Source organism: Bos mutus, chromosome 26 (genome assembly GCF_027580195.1).
Source record: "Bos mutus isolate GX-2022 chromosome 26, NWIPB_WYAK_1.1, whole genome shotgun sequence".
Taxonomy (NCBI): Eukaryota; Metazoa; Chordata; class Mammalia; order Artiodactyla; family Bovidae; genus Bos; species Bos mutus.
Window position 1 is genome coordinate 45,974,685 of NC_091642.1, and position 24,001 is coordinate 45,998,685.

Genomic DNA, 24,001 nt, shown 5'->3' on the forward strand with positions numbered 1-24,001 from the left:
GCCTCCCTGTCTATCACCAACTCCCAGAGTTCACTGAGACTCACGTCCATCGAGTCAGCGATGCCATCCAGGCATCTCATCCTCTGTCGTCCCCTTCTCCTCTTGCCCCCAATCCCTCCAAGCATCAGGGTCTTTTCCAATGAGTCAACTCTTCACATGAGGTGGCCAAAGTACTGGAGTTTCAGCTTTAGCATCATTCCCTCCAAAGAAATCCCAGGGCTGATCTCCTTCAGAATGGACTGGTTGGATCTCCTTGCAGTCCAAGGGACTCTCAAGAGTCTTCTCCAACACAACACTTCAAAAGCATCAATTCTTCGGTGCTCAGCCTTCTTCACAGTCCAACTCTCACATCCATACATGACCACAGGAAAAACCATAGCCTTGACTAGACGAACCTTTGTTGGCAAAGTAATGTCTCTGCTTTTGAACACGCTATCTAGGTTGGTCATAACTTTCCTTCCAAGGAGTAAGCGTCTTTTAATTTCATGGCTGCAGTCACCATCTGCAGTGATTTCGGAGCCCAGAAAAATAAAGTCTGACACTGTTTCCACTATTTCCCCATCTATTTCCGATGAAGTGGTGGGACCGGATGCCATGATCTTTGTTTTCTGAATGTTGAGCTTCAAGCCAACTTTTTCACTCTCCTCTTTCACTTTCATCAAGAGGCTTTTGAGTTCCTCTTCACTTTCTGCCATAAGGCTGGTGTCATCTGTATATCTGAGGTTATTGATATTTCTCCCGGCAATCTTGATTCCAGCTTGTGTTTCTTCCAGTCCAGCGTTTCTCATGATGTATTCTGCATAGAAGTTAAATAAACAGGGTGACAACATACAGCCTTGATGAACTCCTTTTCCTATTTGGAACCAGTCTGTTGCTCCATGTCCAGTTCTAACTATTGCCTCCTGACCTACATACAAATTTCTCAAGAGACAGATCAGGTGGTCTGGTATTCCCATCTCTTTCAGAATTTTCCACAGTTTATTGTGATCCACACAGTCAAAGGCTTTGGCATAGTCAATAAAGCAGAAATAGATGTTTTTCTGGAACTCTCTTGCTTTTTCCATGATCCAGCGGATGTTGGCAATTTGATCTCTGGTTCCTCTGCCTTTTCTAAAACCAGTTTGAACATCAGAAAGTTCAAGGTTCACATATTGCTGAAGCCTGGCTTGGAGAATTTTAAGCATTCCTTTACTAGCGTGTGAGATGAGTGCAATTGTGCAATAGTTTGAGCATTCTTTGGCATTACCTTTCTTTGGGATTGGAATGAAAACTGACCTTTTCCGTCCTGTGGCCACTGCTGAGTTTTCCAAATTTGCTGGCATATTGAGTGCAGCACTTTCTGCTCTATAAAATAGATCATGAAAGACCGTGAAGACATCAATATATTGAAGGCACAGATTATTAGTGTTTAGAGTACTATACGACTTTGGTGAATTTAAATTTTCAGAGTATTAATATGTACTGAGGATTTCACATATCAAGAGCATCCCTGCCCCCAGTATGTACCAGCCAATTCATCAGGATAGAGATAGCAGCTGATAGTCATGATGGAATTGGAAAATGGTGACATTGCTTAGCAGTAACTAGTATAGACAAGGCTTATCAGCATTTGTTACCCACATTGGGAGACTCATGGCAATAGCAACCCTGGTCTCATTTGCCTTGGCAGCCAGGGAAGAATGTGATAAGCTGCTGCTGCTGCTAAGTCACTTCAGTCATGTCCAACTCTGTGGGACCCCATAGACGGAAGCCTGCCAGGCTCCCCTGTCCCTGGGATTCTCCAGGCAAGAACACTGGAGTGGGTTGCCATTTCCTTCTCCAATGCATGAAAGTGAAGTCGCTCAGTCATGTGCAACTCTTAGCAACCCCATGGACTGTAGCCTACCAGGATCCTCCATCCATGGGTTTTTCCAGGCAAGAGTACTGGAGTGGGGTGCCATCACCTTCTCTCAATGGAGCCTAGTTACTTTCAAAAGAACTACATCTTGCACTGAAGGGTAAAATTACTCAATTGTGTATATAAGTAAAGCATTTTCTCAGGAGTCCCAGAAATCAGTGGGTGACTTTTGGGAATCCATGAGAGAGACTCATAGATATATGAATTATTACTACTTAAGATACTATTTTTGTCTCTAGGCTTGTATAATTTTTGTTTCCTCTGGTTTTGTTTTTTAGTAGAAATATATTACATCTTAGTTTTAGATTTGTACAACAGCAGAATAGGCAGATAGTTTAAGAAATTATCTGATTCAGCCCCATGACACACCCTCTTTGGTGTATTTATATTCTTTAAACATGGAGGTGCATATATATTAGAAAGAATATACTATAAAAATCTGATAGTACAGAATAGAATAGACAGTAACATTTGAAGGTCATGGTCCTTAAATGGGTATTTTATCCAGGCTAACCAATCTCAAGAGGAACAGTAGAAGGTCATAAAAAATAATGACCAATCAGGAGGCAAGAAGAAATATAAATTAGAAGCATGGAATTAACAGATAAACACCACTGTACATAAAACAGATAAACAACAAGGATTTACTGTATAGCATAGGGACTATATTTGGTATCTTATAATAATCTATAATGAATTTAGAAATTATCATTTAGAAAAATTATATATATATATATAATTGCAACCCAAAATTAACAATGCTGCAAATCAACTATGTGCTGTGCTGTGCTTAGCTGTGTCTGATTGTGCGACATCCTGGACTGTAGCCTGCCAGGCTCCTCTGTCCATGGAATTTCCCAGACAAGAATACTGGAGTAGGTTCCATTTCCTACTCCAGGGTAGGAAGTAGGGATCGCCCCAAGCCAGCATCTCTTGCATCTCCTTCATTGGCAGGCAGATTCCTTACCCCTGAGCCACCTGTCAGTCGGTTCAGTTGCTCATTCGTATCCTACTCTTTGCAACTCCATGGACTGCAGCATGCCAGGCTTCCTTGTCCACCACCATCTCCTGGAGCTTGCTCAAACTCATGTCCATTGAGTCAGTGATGCCATCCAACCACTTCATCCTCTAGCGTCCCCTTCTCCTCCTGCCTTCAATCTTTCCCAGCATCAGGGTCTTTTTCAATGAGTCATTTCTTCACATCAGGTGGCCAAAGTACTGGAGCTTCAGCTTCAGCATCAGTCCTTCCAATGAATATTCAGGACTGATTTCCTTTAGGGTTGACTGGTTTGATCTCCCTGAAGTCCAAGGGACTCTCAAGAGTCTTCTTCGACACCACAGTTCAACACTACAATTCAATTCTTCAGCGCTCAGTTTTCTCTATAGTGCAGTTCTCACATCCATACATAACTACTGGAAAAACCATAGCTTTGACTAGACAGACCTTTTTCAGCAAAGTAATGTCTCTGCTTTTTAATATGCTGTTTAGTTGGTCATAGATTTTCTTCCAAGGAGCAAGCATCTTTTAATTTCATGGCTGAAGTCACCGTCTGCAGTGATTTTGGAGCCCAAGAAAACAAAGTCTGTCTCCTATATTATTTTGAGATAGGAACATTTCTTTCCTTCTCAGAGGAAGAAATCACTCTGAAACATGAACATGTTAGCTTTATATTCCAAGACTCACTGAATTTCCTAATAACTTCAGCTCTTGTAGATGGTCATTCTTGTCTGGTCCTTCCATCTATCCCTGCCTACTCCCATACCTGTACCATCTTTTATATGCAAACACACTGGGGGTGAATACAGTTTCTTCCCTTCATAGAAGAATCTCCTTCACTCTCTCTTCTACTTGTGTGCAAGACATTCTATCTAAAACTACAATCAGCAAATGACTTAAGTCATCTGTTTACCCTGGACAAGTTCTTTAAATTCCTTTTAATGCTATCCAGAATTGTATATACATTTAACTATTTCAACCTTTCTGGCTTGTATTCAGCTTTTTGCTTACTATAGAAAACAGATTTTTTATTTCCATATATTTTCTATATTATATTATTATAACTCAGTTTGTAAGGGCATGTTTTTCTCTGGATTTTATGTTTATAACTATTTAGAATTTTATTCCTATTTTTCAGAGATTTACCCATATCCTATAATTCACTATGGTCACAGATTCAATCTTTATTCAATATATATACAACCAAAAGACCTTGTTTCAGCAATATTCTGCAAAGCCTTTGTAACAAATATACATATTGTTCAAATGATCATGATTAGTTTTGTTTTGGATCCTTGAAATTTGACACTAAGAAAGCTCTTTGCAGGTGTCTATATTAAAATTCAATTTTCCTTCTATTGTGAAAATATTTTTCTTTGAAATAAATATTTATTTTTTTCCATTATCACTCCAATCTTAAATAAATTTGATGGATTAGATATTAAATACTGAATCTTTCTTTTTTCCCATTTCTTTACAAAAGAAATTATGTCTTTGCTCATTTTCAGAGATGACTTCAACATGGTTTCCCCATGGTAACTATTTTGTGTAGAAATATCTCTTGGCAAATACCATGCAATTATGTTATCAACTAAATAGCTTGTCAGTACTGCAAGCAAACAGACCGATAGCAGAAAATTTGCAAGCTTGGGAAAGATTTACATTTGTAGGGAAATGAGAAATATACTTCACTCTTCCCTTCAAAACAAACAAGTATGATACTTCTATAGGTCCCAATGGTATACAATACAGTTTTACAATTCTCTTTGTGATAATCTTATCCTGAGTGATTAGGTGAAAAGAAAGCACATGTCAGTCTGAATTTGGAGAAATGTTCAATAAACTTGATCATGTTTAAATAACCTTGAATAAGAAAACAAAGTGTCACTGAAAAATGTCTAGAATTAAATATTGTTTTGTTTTCAATGTACAATTATCCAGAAGGAACTCTGTATAAGTAAGGAAATGTTGACCAATGAAATTGTTTGACTTCTCTAAATTAGAGAGCAACTGAGGCAATAAAAATTAGATCATTACTCTTCTGTTTCTGAAGAAAGAAGAGCCCATTAATGAGCAACAATTCCCACCTTCTGATTTTGACTTCTGGAGTGAATTCCATGTATTAAAAGAAAGGGGTGGTCAGAGAATGTGGAAGACATTTTAAGAGATGTGAGTCCCCAATAGAGAATGAGGCTTATTGAGTGCACATCCTGCTTGTTCAGATGATAGTTTCGGACTCATTTTGATACCAAAGACTTCTATCAAAAAAAAAAAAAAATGCAAGTGAATATATCTAAGCTGAAATTACAGCAACCAAGCTAGAGTTTATGATGGATTATAACTCTCCATTATCAACCACATCTAACTTGAGAGAGAAGGCACCAGAGAAAATAAGTGAATATCATAATTTCAAATATGTACATTTTTCCCCTGACCAAAAAAAAGATACATAACATATTTATAAAAGCACTTTTTTATGTCATCAAAGATATAAAGGTCATTTGAAGTCATTTTTAAACACTAACACCTTTAGTAAAGCAATTTGAGGATCATTTGTGTGTATATTTGTAACTGAAGTACATTTTTCAACGTCTGATACTCACACAACCTGTGTAAGAATCATCTATGTACGTTTCAAATATACTGATGCCTCAGATGCTCTTCTGAGAAAGGTGTTCTTCTGGGAAGGAGCAGAGGGATGTGAAATTTTACTATTTAGTTCAGATGACCTCTATATACACTAATATTTGAGAAATAATAAATCTTTCCTCATGTCTTATTTTATTTTATTATTTTTTTTGTCTTTCTTTTTTTTTCAATTTTATTTTATTTTTAAACTTTACATAATTGTATTAGTTTTGCCAAATATCAAAATGAATCCACCACAGGTATACATGTGCTCCCCATCCTGAACCCTCCTCCCTCCTCCCTCCCCACACCATCCCTCTGGGTCGTCCCAGTGCACCAGCCCCAAGCATCCAGTATCGTGCATTGAACCTGGACTGGCATCTCGTTTCATACATGATATTTTACATGTTTCAATGCCATTCTCCCAAATCTTCCCACCCTCTCCCTCTCCCACAGAGTCCATAATACTGTTCCATACATCAGCGTCACTTTTATGTCTTATTTTAAACCCATATTTTAGAAATCACAAGAAACCCTAAAGGTTGAGGATGATGTACCCTTCCAGGCAATCAGTTGGTACAGGGTATTTGATTAAATTAGATGGTAAACCTAGAGAGTCTAAGAGAGTTCCCAAGATCATAGAACTTGAAAAGTGTTGAGCCATAAATTAACCCCAGTTTCATCTTATTCCAAAGCTTATTTCACTGCAGAGTCTTGGGTTCCAAACTAAGCTAAACAAACTAGCTCTGAGAGCCTTAGAACTCTTACTCTTTTTATTTATTATTTTAAATTGAAGAGTTTGGATGAAGTTATTATCTCTGGTGCAATGGAATTTGGACTATTGTGTAATCTAGAGAAATTATGACTTGATTGAAGTCCCAGGGCTAATGGTGGACCTAGGGAGCAACAGTATTTGAGCTCTTATTTAGTGATTCTTTCAAATTTATCTTTTATAAATGGTTAAATAATTCAGTTATTTCTCAAGTCTTTGTTAACACTTTCTATTTTAAAATTTATATTCTGGTTTTGGTACCATTTATAATTATGGATTGCTGCCCCCAAATATTATACAACAGTATGGATTAAAAAAATACAAAACAAAACAGAAACTACGGGTAGAGAAAACAAAGTAGGCAGCCGGAAGTCATCTACATCCCTTACCTTCACTATCACTGTGACAGTAGCAATGCCAGGCGGCATTGTTCCGTAAATATCAAAGGCCTCCACTAGAAAAGTGATACTTGCTTCCTGGTCTGGAAACGACTCATAGTCCAAACTCCTTAAAAGGGAAAGTTCTCCCGTAAATGGATGTAGTGCAAAAAAGTGCTTCACTTCTGGACTTCTTATCCGATAAGACACATTTGCTCCGAGGTCAACATCTTTGGCCTGTAACACGTTAAGAAGAAGAATGGTTATATCACTGCCATTTTCAAAATAAAGAAATGCAAGACTGATGAAGGTCATGTGTCAGGACCTAGAACAACATGAAATGAATGATGATCAAAAGTTATGTTTCAGAGATAAGTAGTTTTTAAAGTAATTTACCAGATAGAGGGAGAGGGAGAGAAAGAAAGAGATCAAGTCAAATACCGAGACTCAAGAGATTTTGTCATTGTTGGTCTTGTTACTATATCTATTTTATCTGAAATATCACTGATGAACGAAATCATACCACAGTAAAGAAATATTGTCATCCCTTATATGTGAAATCTAAAAAGAAATGATACAAATGAATTTACAAAACAGAAAGAGACTCACAAACTTAGTAAGTGAACTTACGGTTGCCATGGGGAAGGGGAAGTTAGGGACTTTGGGAAGGTCAAGTGCACACTGTTGTATTTAATATGGATAACCAACGAAGACCTGTTGTATAGCACATGGAGCTCTGCTCAGTTATGTGCCCAGCCTGGATGGGAGGGGGTTTAGGGGAGGGTGGATACATGTATATTTATGGCTGAGTCCTTTTGCTGTTCACCTGAAACTGAACATCTGAATCACAACATTGTTAATCAGCTATATCCCAATACAAAATAAAAAGTTTAAATTAAAAAAATTAAAATAAAAAAGAGCAAAAAGTAAATATCGTTGTAAATGATTGTTTATTATTTTTTGTTAATTGTATAACAATGAAAAATAATAACCTAAATATTCACAAGATGAATAAAGACAAAATACCTACCCTCCAGATAGGAGGTTCTCAAAGAAAATGCCAAAATAAAAGAGAAATGTGTATGGACCTAGAGATTGTCATGCTGAGGGAAGTGAGTTAGAGAAAGACAAATATCATATACTTCTTATATGTGGAATTTTTTAAAGAATAGTGCAAATGAACTTATTTACAAAATAGAAATAGAATCATGGATATAGCAAACAAACTTATAGTTGTTACCAGTTGGCAAAGGATGGGAAGGGGTAAATTGGGAGATTGGGGTTGACATATATACACTACTATATATAAAATAAATAACTAGTAAAGACCTATTGTATAGCACTGGGAATTCTTCTCAATATCTGTAATCACCTACATGGGAAAAGAATCAGAGAAGGAGTTGGATATATGTGTATGTATAACTGATTCACTTTACTGTATAGCAGAAACTAATACGACATTGTAAATCAACTATATTCCAATATTTTTTTAAGTTCTCATTTCTAAAAAATAATTGCCCAGTTATTAAAACAAAACACACACACACACACACATATACACACAAAGAGAAAACAAACAAACAAAAACAACTGAAAAAGCAGGTTTCAATGCAAACTTTATAGATGATTATTTCACTCAGTAGTAGAGATTAGAAATTCCTACACTGGTAGGAAATGGAATGGAGCAAAGACAGAGTGGGGAAGGTCAGATTTTGCTAGAATGCATATGCAGTACAGCAAACACCTAAGTGAACTTCAGCCTTGTCCCCCTCCAAACAATTATCAACATCACAAGGGGAAAGATACTGTTAAAGCACAGCTTTTATGATGTCACCTTCCTACCTAAAAACTCTTCTTTTCCATTTCATTTTGGATCAACTCCAATCTTCTTAACATGATGCAGACACATATATTTTCCAGCCCTTACTCTTTTCTCTCCTCCAGGATTTTGAGCAGGTTTTTCCACTGCCTTGAGTATTCTTTTTCCCCCTTGAACAACTCTTATTTGTTCCTCAGTTCACAACTTAGAAATAAGCTTTCCCAAGAAAACATTCTCGGAGAAGGCAATGGCAACCCACTCTAGTACTCTTGCCTGGAAAATCCCATAGATGGAGGAGCCTGGTGGGCTGCAGTCCATGGGGTCACTAAGAGTCGGGCACGACTGAGAGACTTCACTTTCACTTTTCACTTTCATGCATTGGAGAAGGAAATGACAACCCACTCAAATATTCTCGGCCTGGAGAATTCCAGGGACGGGGAGCCTGATGGGCTGTCGTCTATGGAGTCACACAGAGTCGGACACGACTGAAGTGACTTAGCAGCAGCAGCAGTATGCTTGCTACACCAGACTGAAAATTCGATGAAGGCAAGAAATCTTGTTGATGTTTGAATCCTTGGCCTCTAGCAGAGGACTTGGCATTCAGTAAGCTTGTTGAATGAATGAATAGAGGAATAAGTGGCGAAATAACAGCCTTCTCCCTGGTCAGCATCTGCCTTTTATAGATTTAGTAATGTTTCTTCCCAGATGGCATTAGTGGTAGAGAACCCACCTGCCAATGTGGGAGACATAAGAAACGCAGGTTCAATCCCTGGGTCAGCAAGATCCTCTGGAGGAGGAAATGGCAACCCACTCCAGTATTTTGCCTGGAGAATCCCATGGACTGCAGAGCGTGGCAGGCTACAGTCCATGGGGTCGCAAAGAGTCAGACACGACTGAGACTGAACTGAACTGAACTGAACTAAATAAACATATATCAAATTGAATCATGGAAAAACACAAGCTCTTGAAATTCATGCTAACACAATTCAAGTTGTAGATTGCAGGTTGAGAAAGAGTTATATTTTTAAAATATACTTCATAGAACACCTAAGTCAGAATTAAAGAGTTGATACTTAAATGGAGACTTCTAGGCCAATCTAACTTACTGAATCTGAATATCCAGAGTTTCTGGTAATAATTGGAGAACTAAAAGACAGAAGCTTAGATATAAAGACACTAATAAAAAGGAGAAACAGACTTCTGGAAGTATGCCAGTTATGTATAGAAAGTGAACAAATATTACAAAATAGTAAGTATAGCGATCTATTTCTGTAAGATACAGGGTGATTCTATACATTTGTATATGTGTATGCATGCATATCGGCTTCCTAGGTGGCTCAGTGGTAAAGAAAATATCTGTCAATAAAGAGACAAGGGTTCAATCCCTGGTTTGGGAGGAATTCCTGGAGAAGGAAATAGCAACCTAGTCCAATATTCTTGTGTGAGAAATCTCATGAATAGAGGAGCCTGGCAGGCTATAGTCCATGGGGTCACAAAAAGTCAGACATGACTTGTGACTAAGCAGCAACAATACATGTGTATATATGCACATTCCTGGATACATGTATATTCAGACAATGTGTAAATAGTTATTTGACATTTGTGTGAGCAGAAACATAAATGTAACATAATACACATAAAAATTTAATACTGAGGAACTTTGGAGGTACAAGGTGAGGAATTATTAAGTTTTTAAAAATAGTCTAATGTATTGCCAATTGTTATAATAAATATTTGACATTCATTACTTTTGTGAATTGATAATAAGTCTATTAAGAAGTGTTATTCAATTTCTTACAATGGCAACTTTTCTCCCTTCTCTCTCTAAAATAAGCTTGTTAGATAAAACAGAGTATGTAATATTTGAGAAATACATATATTAAAATTTACTTATCATTCATTTGAAATTTAACTGCATGTGTGTGTGTGTGTGTGTGTGTGTGTGCATTTTACTAAAGTCTGGCAGACCCATACAAATACCAATTTTTATACAGAATTCATGAAACAATTGCTTCTTTCACACACCTCTATTTGAAGGAAAGTGGTCCCAGCTGGCAGGTTCTCCTCAACAACGACAGTATATGTTGAATTGGTGAACACAGGGCTATTATCATCAATATCCAAAACCTTGATGGCCAGAGTAAGAGTTGAATGACGAGGATGTACTGCTCCATCAGTTGCCACAACAACAAGTTCATAGTAGTCCCGGACTTCTCTGTTAAGCTTCACGGCCGTGTAAATGCTTCCATTGGATGTGATGCGAAAAAGATTGTTGAAGTTACCCAAGCTGTAGTGCACTTGGCCATTTATTCCAGCATCAGGATCTACTGCCTAAACAAAATTAAAAACAGAGGAATTCACATAGTACTCTCTGTTATAATTTTTCAGAAGGGACAGTTAAAGACCTATGGCATATTTCTAACCAAATATTGTTTTTTCTTTAGAGAGAAAAGTAAAAAGATAATGACAATGTGGTACAAAAGTCTAGAACATGAAAAGAAATTTATAATAGTTTAATGCTACTCTTAATTCTAAATGAGCATAAAATTATTTTGTATCAGTAGCAATAACAATATTATACTATGACAGAAAGTTCACATTACATAAATACTGAATTTTCCTGTATTATCATTTATTTAATAGATTTTGAACTCTAAAATTTAAAAAAGTTTTAATTAAACATAATTGAGTAATAGCTTATGATTGTATATTTTTTAATTCAAGCTATATATTATATACCTATAATACATATAGAAGCACCATATATAGATAGATATAGATTACTGCATTTAATTTTCCTAATGTTCTTATAAATAAATATCATTGGTCCCATTCTACAAATGAGAAAACTGTGGCTTATAATTTGCTTAGAGTTATGGAAAATCCCATGGACGGAGGAGCCTGGTAGGCTGCAGACCATGGGGTCGTGAAGAGTCGGACACGACTGAGCGACTTCACTTTGACTTTTCACTTTCATGCATTGGAGGAGGAAATGGCAACCCACTCCAGTGTTCTTGCCTGGAGAATCCCATGGACAGAGGAGCCTGGTGGGCTGCCGTCTATGGGGTCGCACAGAGTCGGACATGACGGAAGCGACTTAGCAGCAGCAGCAGCATACAAGAAATAACAATCTGCCTCAATTCTTAGTATAATGCCTACATAAAATTACTTAATAAATATTTGAGGGATTAATTCATGTTAGAATAAATTAATGCAAGCAACTGAGGTTTAAAACTAAACATACTCCAAACCCCAAACAGAAGTGAAAGTTTAGTAACTGTAAAGCAACTGCAAAGGGCTCTTAAATATTAGAATACAACCTCTAAATGATAATAGAATTGTTGATGCAATAATAAGCCTTTTGCAATTGAAATTTTAAGTCATATTAAATAACTTTGCATTAAATAAAATAAGTAAATTTTGAGTGGCTATTCTTCAAAGGAGTGTTATGAGAATTAATATAATCTAAAACTCAATTAATTGAAATAGAAATTATGACATCTCATTATCAAACACTGTGCATTTTGTACTACATAGTTGTATCTCATTGTTCCTCACACAAATTGGAATAAATCTTAGAAACCATAAAATGTTACATAACTACGCACCAAATGGCTGGTAAGGAAAGGAAGGAAAACAAGAGACTTGGCTGCATTATGAGCGAGGGACACAAAAATCAATTAATATTCATAAAGCCTAGGATGGAATATGATGTATTTTGAACAGCATATAAGCAGATGTACATCCACCTTTACAAACACTGGGGAAGCAAGTGGGGTGGGTTTGCTGAACACTTTTGCCTTGTTTGAAATGATAAAGCCCAGGATGTGAAAGTCAAATTTATAACTGTGCACCCTATGAATGCCAGACTTTCCAGCAGGATTTGTCCCTCTGATTCATCAAAACACAAATGTCCCTGGGAGGGTATTACTTCTGAAGTTTGAAGCCTGAGAAAAGATGAGGAACTGCAGGAATGTCTGAAGAGGACAAAAATACTGTAAAATAGTCAAAGAGCTTACATACACATATTTTCTTCTATTTTTATATCTTTCCTAGAATTTGTCTTACAAATTACTGATCAATTAGTCAAGCTGGTCATCTTAGTGAATACAAATGAACAACAATATTGTCAACTCCCCCACAAAAGAACAACCCAACAAAAAATACTCTGTCTTAAATCAGTGCTTAATTAAATAGAAAAATAAAATCTGGTAACATCAGTAGGTCTTAGTTCATTAAATCAACAGTATTAAACATTTAAGTGACTTTTCTTCTGTGGGGGTTTTTATGTAATTTAAATGATTCTCACTCAAGGTGTGTTTTTGTCTATCTCAATATTTGGAAGATTTATTATGATAGAATGATTCATTTTGCTTAATGTGGCTGTGTATGTATATGTGTGGAGGGACAGGGGATATTAAGTACGTACTGTTACAGCTACTGAACTGATATCTCTGCTAGGACTTACACACCACAAGTTTGTTATTTTATAGCTCTATAAAACAGAAGTTCAACAAGTGTCTCATCTGGCTAAAATCAAGGTATGCATAGGGCTGTGTTCCTTTCTGGAGGTTATAGGCAAAGATCCATTTCTTTGCTCATTCCAGTTATTGACAGAATACAGTTCCTTGAGGTTGTAGGATTGAGATCCCCACTTCCTTTTTACTTGTCATGCAAGGACTATTCCCAATTTCCTAGACCGCCCACAAACCTTGGATCTTGGCTCATGGTACACTTTTTCCATCTTCAAAGCTAGCAACTGTGGGTTAAGTTCCCCTCACGTTTTCTGAATTTCTCCTTCTATTTTATCTCTCTGATCCACTCTGCTACCATCTTTGTTCACTGTTCAACAGTTTTGATGACTACAGTGGGCCCACCTGGATATCTAGGATAATCCTCCCATCTCAAGTTCCTAAACCTTATTACATCTGCAAAATTTCTTTTGCTATGTAAGGTGACATATTCACACATGGGATGTGTTGGGAATCATAATTCTGTCTGCTCTAGAATCAGAAATTTAACATGCCCTTAACTAAACACTTGCCCAAATCTTTTTCATCTCTAATTCCCTTATATCAGTAAATGATTCTTCCACTGACCCAATAGATTACATAAAAACAAAGATGATATTCCAGAGATCTCCTCCTATGTTCTGTGCTTCATTTATTCAATAATTTCAGAAAAGCATATTTAATATGATGTATGAGTCTCAGCTTAAAGTTACAATGGTGTATTAAATAACAAGTCCAAGATATCATGGAATTTACAGAGAAAATTACTATTCTATTTGTAATATGCTGTTTACACCTTTATACAGTATCTCAATCCTAACTTCTTTGCTTCAAATTATCATCAACTGTGGCTTAGATTACTAGATTACTTGTTAATTATTTTCTTTTTCTGTTATTTCATTTCAGAGAGGTCTTCTATAAAAGATAAATGTCATTATTTCTCTTAATATCCTTTAATGATTTCAACTGTGTTCAGCAGCATTCAAACAGTTAACATCGTCAAGACGTCATCTACTGAATGCTACTTTCACTATGTTCTGGAATAATGCAAATCTCTCCAACCCCCAAATTTCTCTAAAGCTTCTGCCTAGTGGGGACTTCTGCTATTATTTGCCAGGCTAATGCCTGCTCATCTTTCAAAAGTCAATTTAAACATCACTTTCTCAAAGCAGTCTTCTCTGAATCATGAAATATAAATGAGACCCTTCTGTTATACATGCCAATAGCTCCATATAACTGTACCTTATATCATATTTGATACTTTTAAATTATATATTTATTTCTAGGATACACATATGAATTGCATTTATTAACATATAAATAAAGATATTACTGTTGTTGTTCATTGTTCAGTGAGTCATGTCCGACTCTTTGCAACCCCATGGACTGCAGCACACCAGGCTTCCCTGTCCTTCACTATCTCCCAGAGTTTGCTCAAAGTCATGTCCATTGAATCAATGATACTATCCAGCCATCTCTGTTGCTCCCTTCTCCTCCTGTCTTCAATCTTTCCCAGCATCACAGTCTTGTCCAATGAGTTGGCTCTTTGCATCAAGTGGACAAAGTATTGGAACTTCAGCTTCGGCATCAGTCCTTCCAATGAATATTCATGATTGACTTCCTTTAGGATTGACTGGTTTGATCTCCTTGCTATCCAAATGATTCTCAAGAGTTTTCTCCAACACCACAGTTCAAAAGCATCTATTCTTTGACTCTTAGTCTTCTTTATGGTCCAACTCTCACAGCCACACATGACTACTGAAAAAACCATAGCTTTGACTATACAGACTTTTGTTGGAAAAGTGATTTCTCTAATTTTTAATACACTGTCTAGGTTTGTGATAGCTTTTCTTCCAAGGAGCAAGTGTTTTTGAATGTTGTAGCTGCAGCCACCAACTGCAGTGATTTTGGAGCCCAAGAAAAAGAAGTCTGTCACTGTTTCCATTTTTTCCCCATCTATTTGCCATGAAGTGACAGGACTAGATGCCATGATCTTTGGTTTTTGAATGTTGAGTTTTAAGTCAGCTTAATGAAGATGATATTATGCTACTTATTAATACATAGCTATATAATTCTTAAAATATATATTTAATCATTATGCATCTGTTGCTTGGTTCTATTTTGATTTATATCTCTTCCATTATCAACCTCTGTGCTTTTAATTAAGAATCCCAAACCAAAGACTGTAGAATTATCAAAATTTCATCTGGGACTCTGATTACCTTGGTAGAACTACTGAATCCAGGTCTAAACTGGAAAGAATCATTTTTAAAAATTACAAAGTAGTATTTTGCTATGACTTAAATGAGTATGATGATAAGTAAATGGCTTTGTATTTTTAATATTTTGTAGAATGACAAAGAGGGCCTATGTAGTTTAAGACAGAGAATGACCTTGATATATAGAACGATTGCTACATTGTAGAATTTTTATTACTTTCAGTGTTTCCACTATACATATTTCTGATATCATTAACTTTGGTGTGTTCCCGCTAAGTATCAGATAATACCTATAAAACTACAAAATAAAAGATGTGAAATCGAATAGCAATTTTGAATCTCTTTTCCTACCATTACACATGTCAGAGATGAAATTCACAAATGTGGCACAGATCAATTACAATATGAATAAAATATATGATAGTTATTGCATAATTCTCTGTAATCTAGTTGCAAAGCCATTGGTCTGTTCCACTGAATAAGATATATAAAAATTTAAGTGAATTGTCATTGCCATAGATAATATAAGCCAATAACTAGTATCAGAATCATGCAAATGTGTACCTACATTGGTAACAAATGACTTGGAAAAGACCTCACATTTGATTATTCAACTCATGTTTGAAAACCACTGGGCTAGCGGATTGTTAAAGGAAATTTGCTTTAACAAGAGACTGAGATTAAAAAAAAAAAAAAAAGTTAATTTCAGAATGAACCACCTACAGTGCTTGCATCCTGTTGGTATTTCCCAAGCCAGTGCATTAACCATATATTCCCTTGTGAATTTTCCAATGTTCAGAGAACTGTTGCATTGAAAGATCCTTTTTATTAAGGATCGTGGAATAGTAGCTTACTTTCTCCAGGCTTCAACTTGCCAAGAGGAAAGACATTTTAGTAAAAAAAATAGTCTTTTCTCTGCTCCCTTATTCACTCATGAGTGATGAATTTGATAGAAAGAATTGGGTAAACACACTGACTTCTTTTAACATAACATCTGATGTTTATAAGGATGTCATATGAGTTACTTGTTTTGCTCTTATGAGCTCTTTCCCTAGGAATAAGACCTACAATTTCAGTTCTGTCTGAGGCTGTGTAGTTAAATTTAATTGTGGGGGTAGCATTTACTAACCTATTTGGTTCTCATTACTAAACCTCTTCCCCCTCAATATGAGAATTCTATCTGCCAGAATTTTATGTCTCTCTCTGAATTATTTTGAACCTGGGAAAGGTGTAGGATGTTATCTATTGATACTTCCAAATCCCAGGAAATATCAACACCACAGTTTCCAAACAAATTTAATCATAGATTTTTTTCATTGTTATTTGTTTAGAAAAATACTTACTAACATCTTGAGGGACATATAGTTTATTAAATACTGTTGTAATTCACCGAGTAACACTGGGAATAAGGCCTCTTTTTAATAATCTGTCCATGATATTTTCACATAATATTTCCACTTTATACTGTTTGTTCCCCATGATCGATCACTTGAAAATAACCATCTTAAATTTATAGAACTAGAGGTTCCCACTTTCTACCATGTTGGGGTCCTTAATAGAGTCCACAATAAAACAATAAATGGCAAATAAAAGATAGTAAAACAAATATGCTTTCAAGAGGTTCAAAGAGAGATTTTTTAATGGCTTAAATTGATACAGAAGGCCATGGATGGAGAAGAAAATATTGAATTTTTGTTATGGCTTTGGTAAACTAACTCTAGGTGCTACATTTCATGGAATGTTAGCTTGATGCCAGGATTTTTCTAAGGGAAAAAGTGAGGAGAGATGGAGAGAGCAAGGGAGGTCTTTGTTGAAATAAATAAATTAGGGAAATTGGGATTAAATAAAAATTTTTAAGTTTTCATTACTTCTGAACTTTTCATGTGCCATTAATATTTCAATGAGGAAGGCAAAGTTCTCAAGAGGAGTAATGTATGCACCAGATTTAAAAATCCCAAGTAACAGAAATCTTTTCAACGTGTTGACTGAACTACAGAAAGAAGGCCAGACTCCTATGCATGAGTTAATTTCAACCTACATTTGCAGTCTTCTCTTACTATTTACTGTCCTGTATAAACTTTCTTCTCAAGTCTAATCAATTTTCTACATTTCCTTAAGACTCAGAATACACTTTTTGACATTTCCTTCAAGACTTGCCATGATGATTCTTTATTCACTTCTGAAATTCCAATCCTTAATCCAGTCTTCAAATTCCAACCCCAGTTCAATCTCTCCCATGAAAATGTCTAGTATTTAGAGATAGATCATTTTATACATCAGAATTCTAGGCTTGACAAATACTTCTTCACATTACTTATTATTTACACCTTTTCCCCACAACCGTAACTCCTTTGAGAAGAGAAGCACACCTCATAACTCTTTATTGAATTTTTCAAATTTGCAGAAATCCTTATCTTACAGTGGGATAATTTGTCGAGAGAAAATATCTAACACATATTCAATAAAGATACTAAAAATAAATATTAGATGAAGCATTTTTATTAATAGGATTTTATAATTTCATCAGCTTATGTATAAAATGTTAATAATAACATTCAAAGTCAAGCACACATACACACACATTCTGATGCACATTTACAACTTAACTCACTGAAGGACTAGTTTCTATAAAAAGAAGTATATTTTATGCTCATGATATAGAAGACCAACAGTCAATAAGAAAATGCTCTAAAAATTTAAAGTAACTGAGTAACACATCTAATAGAGGTAAAGGAACTTGAACACTTATAAAATGCAGAATTATTTGCTTCCTTTTCTGACTCCTAATTAATTGAGAAGCATAAATAAGGTCATGGAAGTTAAATAATATGGATGGCTAAGCTAAGTAGTTTCATTTATTTACTATTATAGATGAGTATGTAGATGTTAGAAAAGGTAACCAAACATAAAATTCCCTATTATCAGCAATATTGTCAAGAAGTCTGCATTGATGTTTAAATCTAACCAAGGAACTCAATGTGTGATGCTGTAATGAAACCATTCATCTTCCTAGAAATCAATTAAAAGTTAATTAAAATTGTTAACAAGAAATATCACACATCTCTCTTCATCTTGTACTACATCAAAGCAATAAACAGTAATAGCTGCAACTTTTTAATCATCTCTCCATGGTTAACACATTTTGTAATATACACCTTCCTATGGGACCTGATTTGCGGTTACTTATCTGTGCATGCATATTGCTGGGACATTGGCTGATAGTCTGTAGTCAAATAAAGATTTCACTGGACAAAACTGTGAATGTATGCTAGGAAAACTTTTGAATAGCTTTAATCACTGAAGTCAAAGTTGAGTCAGCCAGTTAACATTGCAGTCAGCCAAATAATTACTTAATAAGGACAACACATCATGCACAAGGGCTTTTATTGACTATACTATTTTATAGTACATCATTTTAAAAGGAAGCTGGAAAATATATTTCTTACACATTATATCTATGCCTTTTGCTGCCTAATTATATTTTAGAGAAGTCTATTATATATGCTTTCTGATCGATAAAGGTGGAAACCCATTACTGGGATACCTACACTGAGAATTACAAATTCTATAGAGATGTAAAAGCATGCCTTTATGGGTAGAATATACTGGGACAAGACCTTAAAGGAGAGCATTAGGCCTGCCCTCCTTCCATTGAAAACTCTCTGAGTAGATTACCTATGCATTTTCAATGATTCATTCTTATTTAAAATGTTTTATATTCATACCCATTTGGATTATTTAGATAAATGATTTCTGTTTATTTTCATAAAATTCAGGTCTATATAAAGAACTTTGAGGACAGACAGAAAATATAGCTATGAGAAAGGTGTGAACTGCCATGTAGCACCTTATCAGCCCAGTGCAAAACTGAGAGGGAGCTTCACTCTAGTTTTTGCTTGTCCTTCACAGCAATTTTTGAGTCTGTGCACTCCTCTCTCACTTTGAAGCGGGAGCCATAAAAGTTGTTGAGCAGGGAGGTCAGAAGAAGTTGGGCAGTGCATCCTTAATGACATTACTAATGGAAGTACATTTTTAAATTATCTATCAACTTCAAAAAGACATAAAATGGTTGTTATCTTTATTTCTTTAAAGAAGCTGAGTTATTTCAAGGGATGTGATTATCAGTGTAAAAGGGGAAAAGCAATTTACTGACTCATGATCCTGGCAAATATTCCCTCTTTCCATACCTATTCATTATTGAACAATGGCAAATAGACTTACTGGCTATAAGGTAACAAGTGTACATGAGCTCAAATCACTAAAAATATAACGAGAGTAAATAGTTTTTGTTTTTGTTTTTTTAATACTGTAACTGTCACATATTTAATCCTTAGGAGTCTAGAAAACCCATATGTAAACTAGAGATTGCTTAAGGGCTTAAGCACTAGGTTAAAAGCCCAGCTCTTTCCCATACTAATTCTATGTCCTTGGGTGAGTCAGTCACTTTAAGCTTCCACACTTCATTTGTAAAAGTATAATGATAGTATTTACTTAACTACCTACTATGAGGATTGAACTAATTTAATAGCATGCTTAGATCATATTAAGTAATCAGTTAAAAATTAGGTATGTTTACTGAGGTTTTCAACATCTAATTAGAAGCTATTAAAAAGCTCATTTTTTGTATAAAGTTCTTAAAATTAAAAAAATAGAATAAATTAGTCTAATTTTATTTGGTTTATATATACACTTCATTTTCCTTAAGATCACATTTAACCTGGCAGTAAGTCTATTGGGCTCTTTTGTGGCTCTACAGTAAAAAATCTGCCTACAGTGTGTAATGCAGGAGACTTGGGTTCGATCCCAGGGTTGGAAAGATCCCCTGTAGAAGGAAATGGCAACCTACTCCAGTATTTTTGCCTGGAGAATACCATGGACAGAGAAGCCTGGTTGGTTACAGTCCATAGGGTCACACAGAATCGGACACGATTGAAGTGATTAAGCTTCAACAGCAGGAGGAGCAGTGTGTCTATTAAGTTCCATTGCTTTGTTTTTGTCAAGATCTGAGAATTGGGGTGCCTGTATTAATTATAGAAATAATATGTGAAAAATCTTAAAACCTGTCCATGTTGTGTTTTTAGTATAACAAATAAAAATATGAAGAAAGCTTGTATGATGAAATGATATACAACAAAAAGGAAAGAGCACTTTAGTTATTACAAGAAACAATAATGAAGATTTAAGACATTTGAGGTGTAAATTCAGGTAGTATTAGACATATGATAGAGAAATTTCTATGAAAAATTACACCTGATCTTTTTATGGATATTGTCACATTGAGGAATGTTTGCTACATCTGGACTGAGAAAAATACTGAATTTTTGAAAAATCAAAAATGTATAACATTTGAAAGCAGAAGAGAAGGTAACTTCCACTTGCATTTTAAAGTACTTTCATCATGGGTTGGGAAACAAATGTATGTCAACAGGTGAGTGGTCAGGAACTGATCATAAGTTGTGAGGCTCTTAAAATCATTATAGTGAGAGCTGAAAGGGATCTAAGAATTATTTCACACTAAACATTTCTTAACTTGTCATAACTACTCAGACCATCCTTCCAAATCTGAAAGATAAATTCTACCCAGAGAACTCAGTAAACAGTATTTCCCCGCATAAAAGTTTTGACAGCTGCCCGTATTTTTCTCCAAAGCTATGTATTTTTTTAGTGATTTTAAATTCTTTCTATTCTACCAAGGAGCAAACCTCTACTAAACTGTCTTTCCTGGCTTGGACATTTTTCTAGGATGCCTTTCCTGGTTTCCCCAAATCAAGACATTGTCCTTCCACTAACACTCCTTGCCATTTTGTTTTCATTTAGTTCAACAATATAAGGTAGCTGCTTGCTCACCTGCTTCTCTTCTACACTATACTTCCTGCAAATTGAGGACACGAAAAATGCATTGCTCCCAGTTTAACTTCTACTGCCTTTTCTGTATTAAGGTTCCGTGAATATTTGCTGAATAAATACTTCATGAGGACTGCTTCTTATGAAGCAGTATGTGCCTTAAATGAAAATTTTGTTTTATTCACTAATAATAGCCAAAACAATCATTTCTAGTTTACATAATAAATTACATTTTATTATAACATTGAAGGCTCTATGTGATCTTTTCCTAACCTATACTTATACACTAACCTCTCAGAACTAACTCTCTGACGTAAACTCTATGTTTTAATCAAAAGAGTTTATTTATTATGTCAGACAGCTCTTAAATAACTCCAAAATCTCAGCGGTTTGCTCTCACTGATGTTTATTTCTCATCCATGCAGTATCTACCATGGATTCCATGTAGCTCTTCTGTCTTTACTCAAGGAAGGAGTCTGAAGGAGCAGGCTTTATTGGAACATGTCACTCATGTGACTGGGCTTCCCAGGTTGCAGTGGTAAAGAATCTGCCTGCCAATGCAGGAGATGCAGGTTTGATCCCTGGGTTGGAAAGAGCCCCTGAAGAAGTAAATGGACACCCACTGCAGCATTCTTGCCTGGAAATTTCCATGGACAGAGGAGCCTGATGGGCTACAGACCATGGGGTTGCAAGAGTCAGACATGACTGAGCATGCACACATACATATGTACATCCATGTGACCAAGGGTGGGGGAAAGATAATAAAGCCACAGCTCTTAATGCTTCTGCTTCAATGTGGAACATATCATCTACAAATCTTACAGCATCATTGGTAATGTCATAAGATGGGGAAGTAACATCCTTTTGGAGTGTGGGGCAGCAAAAACCTGGAAACGATAGTAGAGTCTAGTAGTCCAGTGGTTAGAAATCTACCTTTCAATGTAGGAGACGCAGGTTCAATTCCTGGTTGGGGAGCTAAGAGCCCATGTGCTGTGGGGCAACTAGGCCCATGGGTTGCAACTAGAGAGGCCATGCACCACAAGTAGAGAGACCACATGCTCTAGAGTCTGTGCTCCACAAGAGAACCCTGTGTGCTGCCCCGTGTGCTGTAGTTTAAGAGAACTAGAGAAACTCCCTCAAGCCACTATAGAAAGCCCAGGAACCACCACAAAAAGATCCAGCAGAGCCAAAAAAAAAACCAGTCTACCTGCCTTGTTGTCCTTCAAACATACAATGTTCCCTCTTACTTTCACTTCTAGGCATTTGTTTTTAAATCCTATTTAATTCTTCAAAACATACCTCCAGTTTCACTCAGCTTCTTTCTGGGAACCTCTTCTTTCCATCCAGCCTTCTGATCCCTTTTGCACTCAGCACAAACTACTTTCTATACCTCTATGTTGTGCAATTAAATATTAGGCCTAAAAGTCATGTTCATCCATTTTTACATAATAAGAGGCATTAATAGGGAAAAAAAAAACCTGTGAAATATTTGGTAACAGAAATTGTGACAATGTATGAGAAGTGGGTGGAGAAGGCAATGGCACCCCACTCCATTACTCTTGCCTGGAAAATCCCATGGACGGAGGAGCCTGGTGGGCTGCAGTCCATGGGGTCACTAAGAGTCGGACACGACTGAGCATCTTCATGTTCACTTTTCACTTTCATGCATTGGGGAAGGAAATGGCAACCCACTCCAGTGTTCTTGCCTGGAGAATCCCAGGGACGGGGGAGCCTGGTGGGCTGCCGTCTATGGGGTCGCACAGAGTCGGACACGACTGAAGTGACTTAGCAGCAGCAGCAACATGAGAAGTGGGAAGTTGGTGCAAGGATAGGAATAAGGAAGGGAAGCCAAAGCTCTAGACAGCAAGTACATGCAAATAACATGCCTTCCTTGATTTCGGTTATACTTAATGAAATAAATTAAGTGTCAAATTAAGCAAACCAGTTTAAGCTGTTACAACATAGTCTAAAGTTCTCTTAATGTTTGAATGTAAATTAACTCCAAGTGGTTTACTAAGTAAGTATTAGGAAAAAGCCATGTAGCCCTGTACTACAAGTTTTTACATGCGCATTCATCATATATATATATATATATAATTCATATTTATCTATTTTACGTGTATGTTCTATCAAATATTATTATATATACCCCAATATATATCCCTTATTATACTAGAAGATATATATATATCTTTGCATATATTATTTATATATAATAAATATATTATTTATTTTATATATAATATATATATATATTATATATCCCCTATTATACTAGAAGGAAAATTTGTGATGACTCATTCAGTGATTTTTATGTTTTCCTAGCCTACTTATTTGGAGAAGGCAACGGCACCCCACGGACACGACTGAAGTGACTTAGCAGTAGCAGTAGCGGTAGCAGCCTACTTATTTGCAATTGATAAATTTGTACTGTGGGTTTGGTGTTTGGTTCAGTTCAGTTAAGTCGCTCAGTCGTGTCTGACTCTTTGTGACCCCATGAATCGCAGCACGCCAGGCCTCCCTGTCCATCACCAACTCCCAGAGTTCACTCAGACTCATGTCCATCGAGTCAGTGATGCCATCCAGCCATCTCATCCTCTGTCGTCCCCTTCTCCTCCTGCCCCCAATCCCTCCCAGCATCAGAGTCTTTTCCAGTGAGTCAACTCTTCGCATGAGGTGGCCAAAGTACTGGAGTTTCAGCTTTAGCATCATTCCTTCCAAAGAACACCCAGGACTGATCTCTAGAACGGACTGGTTGGATCTCCTTGCAGTCCAATATAACATCATTTCATTGATGGTGCAAGGTCACATAAAATTAAAATTGCATTTTGTGTTTCCTCAGCTCCTCTTACTTTACTTCTCCAACATCTTCAGTCCCATATCTTTTCTATGGACAAACATGTTCTAAACCCTAAATCTAAGTGTATTCTGCCAAAC

The 24,001-nt window shown here is 36.2% G+C and overlaps 1 protein-coding gene across 1 annotated transcript in view; it reads right to left on the minus strand.

The window, feature by feature from the left end:
* PCDH15 (protocadherin related 15) overlaps positions 1-24,001 on the minus strand; it is a 1,047,422-nt gene that overhangs the window by 234,046 nt on the left and 789,375 nt on the right. Inside the window, exons 19-20 of the mRNA XM_070363570.1 lie at positions 10,516-10,821; positions 6,684-6,908 (exon numbers count right to left, since the gene is read on the minus strand). Of these exons, the coding sequence (XP_070219671.1) occupies positions 6,684-6,908; positions 10,516-10,821 (531 nt within the window). The remainder of the gene's footprint in view (positions 1-6,683; positions 6,909-10,515; positions 10,822-24,001) is intronic.